At 45.0% G+C, this 12,448-nt stretch overlaps 1 protein-coding gene across 1 annotated transcript in view; it reads right to left on the bottom strand.

The window, feature by feature from the left end:
• Window positions 1-12,448, bottom strand: part of CSMD2 (CUB and Sushi multiple domains 2) — a 667,758-nt gene that overhangs the window by 212,584 nt on the left and 442,726 nt on the right. The window contains exons 20-21 of the mRNA XM_033838419.2: window positions 5,401-5,616; window positions 3,562-3,750 (exon numbers count right to left, since the gene is read on the bottom strand). Of these exons, the coding sequence (XP_033694310.1) occupies window positions 3,562-3,750; window positions 5,401-5,616 (405 nt within the window). The remainder of the gene's footprint in view (window positions 1-3,561; window positions 3,751-5,400; window positions 5,617-12,448) is intronic.

Below are 12,448 nucleotides of genomic sequence, written 5' to 3'. Positions count from 1 at the left end.
TTTAAACAGCCTGTTTGCAGAGTGTCCGAGCGCGCGTGATGAATGTGCGGAGCTGGGGCATGAAACTAAAGGGCGGGTGGTGGACGGGCACCCTGGCGGCTGCTGACGCTTTAGGTAGATATGTTTCTGAAGTGTGTAAGGATTCTGGGGGCCCTCTGATGAAGGGGGGCATTTGGGGAGGGGGTGCTGAGGGCTGTGCATATCTAGACATCTATTACTCAGTCACGTCACGTGGGCGGCCCCCTGAAGCAGCTCTCCATCATCTCTGGGCATCACACAGTATTCTCTTCCGTCTAGGGAACGACATGTGGTGCAGTGAGATGAGCATGGATTTTAGACTCAGACAGACCAGTTATATCAACTCTCTGAACCTCGGTCTCCTCATCTGCCTCCATCTGGACAATGACAGCACCCACATAAAACTAGAGAGAATACGTACATGAAATTTTATGATGAAAGAGGTGAACATATAGGGAGTGGCTAGCACCTAGTAGGCCCTCAACAAGCGTTACTCCTTTCTCTCCCCATCTAACCTGATGAATCTGCACAGCTTATCTGCTTCTATTTGGAGCCCTAACTGCCCAGGCTCCGGGAATGGCCGAAGGCCCAAGAAGCTTCTCGGGAAGCACGTGTTAGCTGCCTGACGTTCACAGCGCCCTCACTGTTCCTGATACCTCTTGCTCTCTGCCTAGTTCCTAAAAGGTGGTTTACCTTAAACGTGGGCTTTGACATATTTTTGCACCTCCTTCCTACCCTGGCTTGCTACACAATAGCTATAGGCCATCTCTGCCCCAGCATGACCCTCTCCTCTTTCCCACATGCCCGACACCTTTATGGGGAGGGGAAGGGAGCTGACAGCTTCAGATGGGGCCAGTCCTTGGCCCCTACCGAGGCCTTTTTCCAGGCACCAGCGAGTGCACAGGAGGTAGCGGGACCTGGCACTTGATTTTGGGAGAGTTTCCAAGTATCGGGGCAGGTGAGCAGATGCACGGAAAAGCCAAACACGAGCATAAATGGAAAAATAAATGTTCCAGAGAAACAAACAGTCATCTGCACCGGAAAGTGCTGCGGCTAATTCGGGCATCTATGACTTCTGTCATCCCCATCAGAAGAGGTCTCGTTAAGGGCAGGGGCTGTGTCTTGTCCATCAGCCTGGGGCTCCCGAGGCAGAGAGGTAGGTCTGCTCCATCATGCGGGGCTCCCAAGGGCAGGGTCATGACTCTTGGCGCAGAATGGGGTCCTCTGGGATCAGGGCTGTCTCTTCCACATCCAGCTCAGGGGACCCTGAGGTCAGGGGCTGTGTCGCCCTGTCACACAATGAATTAGAGCCCAGGACCGTTCATCTCCTTCTCAGTAGGGAATGTTCCTGGTAAGTTATTCAATTTACACCTCCAGTGCGTATGGCGACTGGGAGCATCTCCCGGGTGGGCATTCCCGTGATACCTCCAGCCTGAGGTTCTGTTGCGGGCTGGTGGTAATTAGAGGTGATTATAATTGCTATGCGTTATGAATACATACAAAACAGAAGACAAATGTAATAATGAAAATATTGTGAGGCGCCATGAACAAACAGTAATTGGAATAATAAGTTAAAGAATGAGTTTATGTAATGAGATCAATGAGGCAGAACGTAGGGCGTGTGCGTATCTGTGGTCCTGGATAATCCCATTCAGGAAAAATTCCCCTCAGGGCCACTTAGCTGAAGACATTTCTCCAGAGCAGAAAGGAGCTGCCAGCAGCCACATCGAAACTGAACCTACGCAGTGGGAGTTACATGTGTGTCTGAACGTGTGTCCAGGTCAGGGTGGGTGGAGGCTCTGAGGGATGGTTGCAGGAAAAAGGATAAACTTTGAGATTAGTTAATTGATCAAAAATGGAATTCTGCATCTACTTGTCTTAATGTTTCCCCTCTGAGATCGCAAAGGGTTATTGGTTGTTGGTCATGTCATCGATAAATAATGATAAAAAGGTTATTGGCAAAATGATAATAACATAGCACCCCATTGGTGTATGTAAATTACGTCATCTAATCTGGAATAAAGCGTGTGAATTGGATGTTGTTATCTCTGTTTTATAAGCGAGGAAGCTGGAGCTGCTGGGGTCTGGTGGCTTGCCCAAGATATAACAGCCGGTAAGTGGCAGAGCAGAGACTCACCTTTGGGCCCAGGTGACCCCACAGCCTACGCCCAGCCCATCTTGCCATCCTATTTATGACTGTCCTCTGCAGAGACCCGGGGCTCCGTGTGGCTGTCTTGGGCAAGGCTGACCTCAAGGGCTCTCAAGACGCTGGCACCTGTTTCAGTCAGTGCAGTGCTGCTTTGATCTGTTTGGTATATTGGGGTTTTCTGTAATATTTAGCACTAGCGGAGAGCAGTGAGCACGGAAGGTACTCCACTGATCCAGCCTGTGTTCCATCTAGCCCCATGGTGTGAGCATCGAGCAGGCAGAGCCGTGAACCTTAGAAATGAGGGACAGCCAGCACCTGTCCCCAGTCCTTGGGATATCGCCCCACTTCTCTCCACCCTCTGGGCCTGAAGCTCTGAAAAGTCTGCTCCAGCACGCTGGCAAGGAGGCCGGCAGGACCCTGGGTCACAGGGCTCCTGGTCCCAACTCCATCAGCTGCCTCTTTAACCTCACCACCCACTGCTCTCCCCCTCGCTCGCTCCAGACTGGCCTCCAAGCTATTCCTCAAATACCGAGCGTCCTCGTGGCTTGGGGCCTTGGTACTCTGCTCCCTCTTCTCCCATGAATTAGCTCCTTGAATCCCTTCAGATCTCTACTAAAATGTCAGCTCATCAGAGAAGACTTTCCTGACTACTTGTTATAAAAACCTCCAGCACTTTCTAAGCTGACCATCTTTCTCTGTAACCCTCAACACTGCCCGACACACTACACATCCATGCGTTTACAGCCTATCTCCCCCCACCAAAATGTGAGACCAGGAGTGGAGAGACCTTCTCTGTATTGTTCACCTTTGTATTCTCAGCGTCCAGAAGCATGCCTGACCTGCAATGGGTGCTCCATAAATGAACCCAACTCCTGCTTCTCTCTCTCTTCCCCAGCGGAATGGAGGAAGTCTTTCTAGAGATTCTCAAAAGCTATCGGACCCTCACTGGACAAGTAAAATCAGCCCTCTCCTCAACCAGATGGGGATTCTCCATGGGCAAAGGTCATACCTCCTTCCTATAGGTGCACCCACACACCCCACCCAGATTTCTCCGCAAGAGGCATCAATTAGCCATGGGAATGTGTGTTAAGGGTGGGAGGTAACAGCACAGAAATTGATTTCATGTGAGTGCCTACTGTGGACCCGCTTTGTAAAGGGCAGTTGAGGCTACAGAACAGCTCATGAAGCAGGCATTGCCGTCTCTCCTGCACCGATAAGGAGGTTGGCGTGGAAGGAGGGTAGGCCACCCACCCAAGGTAACCGCGTGCTAAGACAGTCCTTAAACCCAGTCCTGTCGGCCTCTTGGCCCAGGTGCGTTCCACCACCTCCCAGCAATTGACTAAAGTCCGGCCAACCCCATTAGTGAAGCAAAATGAAAGCACGTGACCACCTACCAACACACCTTGGCAGAGGCGAGCTCCACAGGCGCCGTCTGCCCCCCAGGCACGTGATGCGGGCCGTGCCCTCCAGACGGTACCCGGGGAAGCAGGAGAAGGTCAAGGTGTCGCCTACACCAAACTGCAAGCCCTTCCGGATGCTGTAGGCTGGGACCTCGGGCTCCTCACAGGGCTCCAAGTCATACTCTGCAAAGGCAGCAGGAGAGCTGGGGTCACACATGGAGGATGGGAACACACAGACAAAGACACCATGGAGAAGAGGACGAGAGAGGAAGACAGAGGTACACGATACACACCGATGCACGAAAAGTCATATTCTGGAAAGGCAGCAGGAGAGCTGGGGTCACACACGGAGGATGGGAACACACAGACAAAGACACCACGGAGAAGAGGAAAGGCAGCAGGAGAGCTGGGGTCACACACGGAGGATGGGAACACACAGACAAAGACACACGGAGAAGAGGACGAGAGAGGAAGACAGAGGTACACGATACACACAGATGCACGAAAAGGAAGGAGAGAAGGAGAGAGAGCCCGAGAGGGACAGAGACAGGCAAGAACAGGCAGGTGTGTTCCGGGCGGTCTGAGTGCCTCCAGACCACGAGCAGTGGGAGAGAGCACCGCCTTCCTGGAAACATCGTTCCCAGGAGTACTTCTGAGGCTGACCTTTCCCTCCTCTGTCCCTTCATCTCCACATGAACCCCAGCCTCAGGCTTGTGCACTCTCCTGCCTCTTTCTCCCCGGGCACCAAGCCAGATCAGTTCAATCAGCCTGGTTCTAGAGGTTCAGAATGCATGACCCAGCCTAGGGCAACTTACATTGGGAAAAAGAATGCAAGTGCTTCAGCTGAGGCTGTGTCTTGGTAACACTGGCACTTGAGGCAGATGGCATGTGTGACGGAGTGGCATTTATGCACCAGGGACCTGCCTCTAGTGACTTTTATACCTCTAGTGATGATACAGAAGTACCTTTTCCCTCATCCCCAAGGGCATCTCCCGTCTGGGACACAGTACCCCGGGGCTCTGTGTGGTGGGGAGAAAGAGCCTGGATGAGGCAGACTGGCTGGATATGTCCCATCAGCCAGGACATGGCAGGTGGCATCTGCTGGAGGGACACTGTGAGGCTAAGCTCGGCCATGTCCCATTTCCTAGAGGTCAGATATCTCTCAGCCATCCTGGGGAAATCCATCTGCTGTCTCTGCTCCCGGCTGATGGTGGGAGGGGGGTGGTCTGGGAGCAATAGTCTGAGAGCAGCAGGAGGACTTGGTACTAGAGGAGTGAAGGGTCCTCTTTTCTCCCCGAATGCACATTAAAGAGCTTTCTTTTCAGGATTCCTAAACACAGAGATAAATGCCCATCGCTACTCAATTCGCATTGCTGAAGCAGCCCCCACAAGAGGCCAAAACACTCCAAAATGGGAGTTTCAGTCTCCCTTCTTTTCCTTTTCGTTTTTTTTTTTTTAGAAATTGCTGTGGTTGTGAAGTAGTGGAAGTGGAATCAGAAGAAGAATCTGGAATTACTAGGGCAGGATGGCACTCCTGAGGTCCTCTAGTTCAATCAGTTGGGTTGGTCATGTTCAGAGTGAAGCCTAAATACCTTCACAGAAGGAGATTCCCCAACAGACCTGCTAACTCCTTCCAAGCCCACTATAAGGAAGTTCGTCCTTGTGTCTAACCCGACTATCTTCTGCTGCAGCAGTGAGATCCCTCTCCCAGAGGCTGGGGAGGGGACCGAGAGCCATCTACTGGGAAGACCAGAGGCCGGCAGCAGGGTGGGGGGGTGGGAGGGACAGAGTACTCAGCCATCACTTACCCCGAGGGACCCTCACATGCTTTACCTGAGAAGGTGATGTTGAAGCCTTCGTAGGACATGGAGAAGTCGGAAATGAAGCGGACCTGGGCAGTGAAGTTGCCGTAGAGTCCAGCGCTGATGGGCGCTGGCAACCGGGAACCGCTCAGCTGCCTCAGGGGCTGAGTGAAACTGCCATTCTCCGTGATGAGGAGGTAGTCGTGGCTGCTCTCCAGGTGGAAGGTGTGGAAAGTGAAGAACACACCTGCCAGGAGACCAGAGGGTCAGGGTGATGACAGTGAGCGGCCTGAAGGGGCTCAGCTGCACGATGGGGTCTGCACAAACGTTTCCCGTTTGCAAGCGTCTATCGGTGTGCAGAACCTCAAGCTTGAGCAACACACACCAGCCAACCTGAATGAAGGAAGCCAGGTGAACCGCACACGCCCCTGCCCTGAGGTCCAGTCAGGGAGAAGGATGCTGCTTTCTGGTTGTCCCAATTTGAAAGGGAGATTTATGGCTAGGTCATTCATTCAGTCAACAAGTATTTGTACATTTATTGGGTACTTCCTATGGGCCAGGATCCAGGGCTGCGTGGGTGCAAGGGGATATAGCTACAGTACAGAGTGACAAATGCTGGAACCAATGTAGATCAGACTGCGCTGGGGGGCAGAAGGGAAAGAGGGGAGGGTAGGATGCCCTCACTAAAGAGTGAGCATTTGATTGAGGTCTTAAAAGGAGGCTTAGGAATTAACCGGGTAAGAAGGGAAAGGGCACCCCAGGCAGGGCACCGGAGACAGAGCTGCTGTGTATTCCAGGGCTCTGAGAGCGGCACAGTGCGGCTGGACACACTAAGCAGGAAGCATCTGGAAGAGGGGCTGGAAATGTAGGCTGGGGCTGGACTGGATATTTTTCTGGAGGCATTGAGAAGCCATCCTATCCAGAGTGTATCTGATTTCAGGTTAGCAAGATGTTGGTGGCTGTGAGGAGGACGAAGTGGAGGGAGAGAGAACAGTTAGAAGGATGTCAGCCATGCACTGTGGGAAAGTGGATGGGGGCTGGCAGAGGGGGTGAGAGCAGGAAAGAGACATGAGACTCAGGAGGTGAAATGGACAGGGATCAGAGGCAACAGATGCAAAGGAGGAGTTAAGGGGTGACGTGGAAGATTTTTTTTAATTTTAACAATTTTTTAAAAAACATCTTTATTGGAGTATAATTGCTTTACAATGGTATGTTAGTTTCTGCTTTATAACAAAGTGAATCAGCTATACATATACATATATCCCCATACCCCCTCCCTCTTGCGTCTCCCTCCCACCCACCCTACCCCACCCCTCTACGTGGTCACAAAGCACCAAGCTGATCTCCCTGTGCTATGTGGCTGCTTCCCACTAGCTATCTATTTTACGTTTGGTAGTATATATATGTCCAAACCACTCTCTCATGTCATCCCAGCTTACTCTTCCCCCTCCCCATGTCCTCAAGTCCATTCGCTATGTCTGCATCTTTATTCCTGTCCTTTCCTTACGTTCTTCAGAACCTTTTTTTTTTTTTTTTTAGATTCCATATATATGTGTTAGCATATGGTATTTGTTTTTCTCTTTCTGACTTACTTCACTCTGTATGACAGACTCTAGGTCCATCCACCTCACTACAAATAACTGAATTCGTTTCGTTTTATGGCTGAGTAATATTCCATTGTATATATGTGCCACGTCTTCTTTATCCATTCATCTGTCGATGGACACTTAGGTTGCTTCCATGTCCTGGCTATTGTGAACAGAGCTGCAATGAACATTGTGGTACATGACTCTTTTTGAATTATGGTTTTCTAAGGGGATATGCCCAGTAGTGGGATTGCTGGGTCATATGGTAGTTCTATTTTTAGTTTTTTAAGGAACCTCCACACTGTTCTCCATAGTGGGTGTATCAACTTACATTCCCACCAACAGTGCAAGAGGGTTCCCCTTTCTCCACACCCTCTCCAGCATTTGTTGTTTGTAGATTTTTTGATGATGGCCATTCTGACTGGTGTGAGGTGATACCTCATTGTAGTTTTGATTTGCATTTCTCTAATGATTAGTGATGTTCAGTATTCTTACATATGTTTGTTGGCAAGCTGTATATCTTCTTTGGAGAAATATCTCTTTAGGTCTTCTGCCCATTTGTAAATTGGGTTGTTTGTTTTTTTGATATTGAGCTGCATGAGTTGCTTGTAAATTTTGGAGATTAATCCTTTGTCAGTTGCTTCATTTGCAAATATTTTCTCCCATTCTGAGGGTTGTCTTTTGGTCTTGTTTATGGTTTCCTTTGCTGTGCAAAAGCTTTTAAGTTTCATTAGGTCCCATTTGTTTAATTTTGTTTTTATTTCCATTTCTCTGGGAGGTGGGTCAAAAAGGATCTTGCTGGGATTAATGTCATAGAGTGTTCTGCCTATGTTTTCCTCTAAGAGTTTGATAGTGTCTGGCCTTACATTTAGGTCTTTAATCCATTTTGAGTTTATTTCTGTGTATGGTGTTAGGGAGTGTTCTGATTTCATTCTTTTACATGTAGTCCAGTTTTTCTGGCACCACTTATTGAAGAGGCTGTCTTTTCTCCATTGTATATTCTTGCCTCCTTTATCAAAAATAAGGTGACCATATGTGTGTGGGTTTATCTCTGGGCTTTCTATCCTATTCCATTGATCTATATTTCTGTTTTTGTGCCAGTACCATACTGTCTTGATTACTGTAGCTTTGTAGTATAGTCTGAAGTCAGGGAGCCTGATTCCTCCAGCTCCATTTTTCTTTCTCAAGATTGCTTTGGCTATTTGGGGTCTTTGGTGTTTCCACACAAATTGTGAAATTTTTTGTTCTAGTTCTGTGAAAAATGCCATTGGTAGTTTGATAGGGATTGCATTGAATCTGTTGATTGTTTGGGGTAGCATAGTCATTTTCACAATGTTGATTCTTCCAATCCAAGAACATGGTATATCTCTCCATCTGTTTGTATCATCTTTAATTTCTTTCATCAGTGTCTTATAGTTTTCTGCATACAGGTCTTTTGTCTCCTTAGGTAGGTTTACTCCTAAGTATTTTATTCTTTTTGTTGCAGTGGTAAATGACAGTGTTTCCTTAATTTCTTTTTCAGATTTTTCATCATTAGTGTATAGGAATGCAAGAGATTTCTGTGCATTAATTTTGTATCCTGCTACTTTGCCAAATTCATTGATTAGCTCTAGTAGTTTTCTGGTAGCATCTTTAGGATTCGCTATGTATATTATCATGTCATCTGCAAACAGTGACAGCTTTACTTCTTCTTTTCTGATTTGGATTCCTTTTATTTCTTTTTCTTCTCTGCTTGCTGTGGCTAGAGCTTCCAAAACTATTCTGAATTAATAGTGGTGAGAGTGAGCAACCTTGTCTTGTTCCTGATCTTAGTGGAAATGGTTTCAGTTTTTCACCATTGAGAATGATGTTGGCTGTGGGTTTGTCATATATGGCCTTTATTATGTTGAGGTAAGTTCCCTCTATGCCTACTATCTGGAGGGTTTTTATCATAAATGGGTGTTGAATTTTGTCAAAAGCTTTTTCTGCATCTATTGAGATGATCATACGGTTTTTCTTCTTCAGTGTGCTAATATGGTTTATCACACTGATTGCTTTGAGTATATTGAAAAATCCTTGCATTCCTGGGATAAACTCCACTTGTTCATGGTGTAAGACCCTTTTAATGTGGTGTTGGATTCTGTTTGCTAGTATTTTGTTGAGGATTTTTGCATCTATGTTCATCAGTGATGTTGGCCTGTAGTTTCCTTTCTTTGTGACATCTTTGTCTGGTTTTGGTATCAGGGCGATGGTGGCCTTGTAGAATGAGTTTGGGAGTGTTCCTTCTTCTGCTATGTTTTCGAAGAGTTTGAGAAGGATAGGTGTTAGATCTTCTCTAAATGTTTCATAGAATTCGCCTGTGAAGCCAACTGGTCCTGCGTTTTTGTTTGCTTGAAGATTTTTAATCACAGTCTCAATTTCAGTGCTTGTGATTGTCTGTTCATATTTTCTATTTCTTCCTGGTTCAGTCTCAGGTTGTGCTTTTCTAAAAATTTTTCCATTTCTTCCAGGTTGTTCATTTTATTGGCATATAGTTGCTTGTAGTAATCTCTCATGATCCTTTGTATTTCTGCAGTGTCAGTTGTTACTTCTCCGTTTTCTTTTCTAATTCTATTGATTTGAGTCTTCTCCCTTTTTTTCTTGATGAGTCTGGCTAATGGTTTATCTTCTCAAAGAACCAGCTTTAGTTTTATTGATCCTGGCTATTGTTTCCTTCATTTATTTTTCATTGCTTTTTTTTTTAAAGGTAACACGTGTTTATTGCAAAAAAGCTTTAGAAGTAGAGAAATGTGTAAAGAGAAACATTTTTTTTTAACATCTCTTTGGAGTATAATTGCTTTACAATGGTGTGTTAGTTTCTGCTTTATAACAAAGTAAATCAGTTGTACATATACATATGTTCCCATATCTCTTCCCTCTTGCATCTCCCTACCTCCCACCCACCTTATCCCACCCCTCTAGGTGGTCACAAACCACGTAGCTGATCTCCCTGTGCTATGCGGCTGCTTCCCACTAGCTATCTATTTTACGTTTGGTGGTGTATATATGTCCATGCCACTCTCTCACTTTGTCACAGCTTACCCTTACCCCACCCCATATCCTCAAGTCCATGCTCTAGTAGGTCTGTGTCTTTATTCCCGTCTTACCCCTAGGTACTTCATGACCTTTTTTTTTTTTCTTAGATTCCATATATATGTGTTAGCATACAGTATTTGTTTTTCTCTTTCTGACTTACTTCACTCTGTTTGATAGACTCTAGGTCCATCCACCTCACTACAAATATCTCAATTTTGTTTCCTTTTATGGCTGAGTAATATTCCATTGTATATATGTGCCACATCTTCTTTACCCATTCATCTGTTGATGGACACTTAGGTTGCTTCCATGTCCTGGCTATTGTAAATAGAGCTTCAATGAATATTTTGGTACATGACTATTTTTGAATTATGGTTTTCTCAGGGTATATGCCCAGTAGTGGGATTGCTGGGTCATATGGTAGTTCTATTTTTAGTTTTTTAAGGAACCTCCATACTGTTCTCCATAGTGGCTGTATCAATTTACATTCCCACCAACAGTGTAAGAGTGTTCCCTTTTCTCCACACCCTCTCCAGCATTTATTGTTTCTAGATGTTTTGATGATGGCCATTCTGACCGGTGTGAGATGATATCTCATTGTAGATTTGATTTGCATTTCTCTAATGGTTAATGATGTTGAGCATACTTTCATGTGTTTGTTGGCAATCTGTATATCTTCTTTGGAGAAATGTCTATTTAGGTCTTCTGACCATTTTTGGATTGGGTTGTTTGTTTTTTTGTTATTGAGCTGCATGAGCTGCTTGTAAATTTTGGAGATTAATCCTTTGTCAGTTGCTTCATTTGCAAATATTTTCTCCCATTCTGAGGGTTGTCTTTTGGTCTTGTTTATGGTTTCCTTTGCTGTGCAAAAGCTTTGAAGTTTCATTAGGTCCCATTTGTTTATTTTTGTTTTTATTTCCATTTCTCTGGGAGGTGGGTCAAAAAGGATCTTGCTGTGATTTATGTCATAGAGTGTTCTGCCTATGTTTTCCTCTAAGAGTTTGATAGTGTCTGGCCTTACATTTAGGTCTTTAATCCATTTTGAGTTTATTTCTGTGTATGATCTATCCTGGAGAATGTTCCATGAGCGCTTGAGAAGAAAGTGTATTCTGTTGTTTTTGGATGGAATGTCCTATAAATATCAATTAAGTCCACCTTGTTTAATGTATCATTTAAACCTTGTGTTTCCTTATTTATTTTCATTTTGGATGATCTGTTCATTGGTGAAAGTGGGGTGTTAAAGTCCCCTACTATGATTGTGTTACTGTCAATTTCCCCTTTTATGGCTGTTAGCATTTGCCTTATGTATTGAGGTGCTCCTATGTTGGGTGTATAAATATTTACAATTGTTATATCTTCTTCTTGGATTGATCCCTTGATCATTATGTAGTGTCCTTCTTTGCCTCTTGTAAGAGTCTTTATTTTAAAGTCAATGTTTTTCTGATATGAGAATTGCTACTCAATCTTTCTTTTGATTTCCCTTTGCATGGAATATCTTTTTCCATCCCCTCACTTTCAGTCTGTATGTGTCCCTAGGTCTAAAGTGGGTCTCTTGTAGACAGCATCTATACGGGTCTTGTTTTTGTATCCATTCAGCCAGTCTATGTCTTTTGGTGGGAGCATGTAATCCATTTACATTTAAGATAATTATCGATATGTATGTTCCTATTATCATTTTCTTAATTGTTTTGAGTTTGTTATTGTAGGTCTTTTCCTTCTCTTGTGTGTCCTGCCTAGAGAAGTTCCTTTAGCATTTGTTGTAAAGCTGGGTTTGTGGTGCTGAATTGTCTTAGCTTTTGCTTGTCTGTAAAGGTTTTAGTTTCTCTGTCAAATCTGAATGAGATCCTTGCTGGGTAGAGTAATCTGATTGTAGGTTTTTCCCTTTCATCACTTTAAATATGTCCTGCCACTCCCTTCTGGCTTGCAGAGTTTCTGCTGAAAGATCAGCTGTTAACCTTATGGGGATTCCCTTGTATGTTATTTGTTTCTTTTCCCTTACTGCTTTTAATATTTTTTCTTTGTACTTAATTTTTGATAGTTTGATTAATATGTGTCTTGGCGTGTTTCTCCTTGGATTTATCCTGTATGGGAGTCTCTGTGCTTCCTAGACTTGATTGACTATTTCCTTTCCCATATTAGGGAAGTTTTCAACTATAATCTCTTCAAATATTTTCTCAGTCCCTTCTTTTTTCTCTTCTTCTTCTGGGACCCCTATAATTAGAATGTTGGTGCATTTAATGTTGTTCCAGAGGTCTCCAAGACTGTCCTCAATTCTTTTCTTTGTTTTTTCTTTATTCTGCTCTGCAGTAGCTATTTCCACTATTTTATCTTCCAGGTTACTTATCTGATCTTCTGCCTCAGTTATTCTGCTATTGATTCATTTTAGAGCATTTTTAAGTTCATTTATTGTGTTGTTCATCATTGTTTGTTTTCTCTTTA

Source organism: Tursiops truncatus, chromosome 1 (genome assembly GCF_011762595.2).
Source record: "Tursiops truncatus isolate mTurTru1 chromosome 1, mTurTru1.mat.Y, whole genome shotgun sequence".
Taxonomy (NCBI): domain Eukaryota; kingdom Metazoa; phylum Chordata; class Mammalia; order Artiodactyla; family Delphinidae; genus Tursiops; species Tursiops truncatus.
The sequence above is the reverse complement of the archived record's forward strand: the minus strand, read 5'-3'. Positions and strand labels throughout refer to the sequence as shown.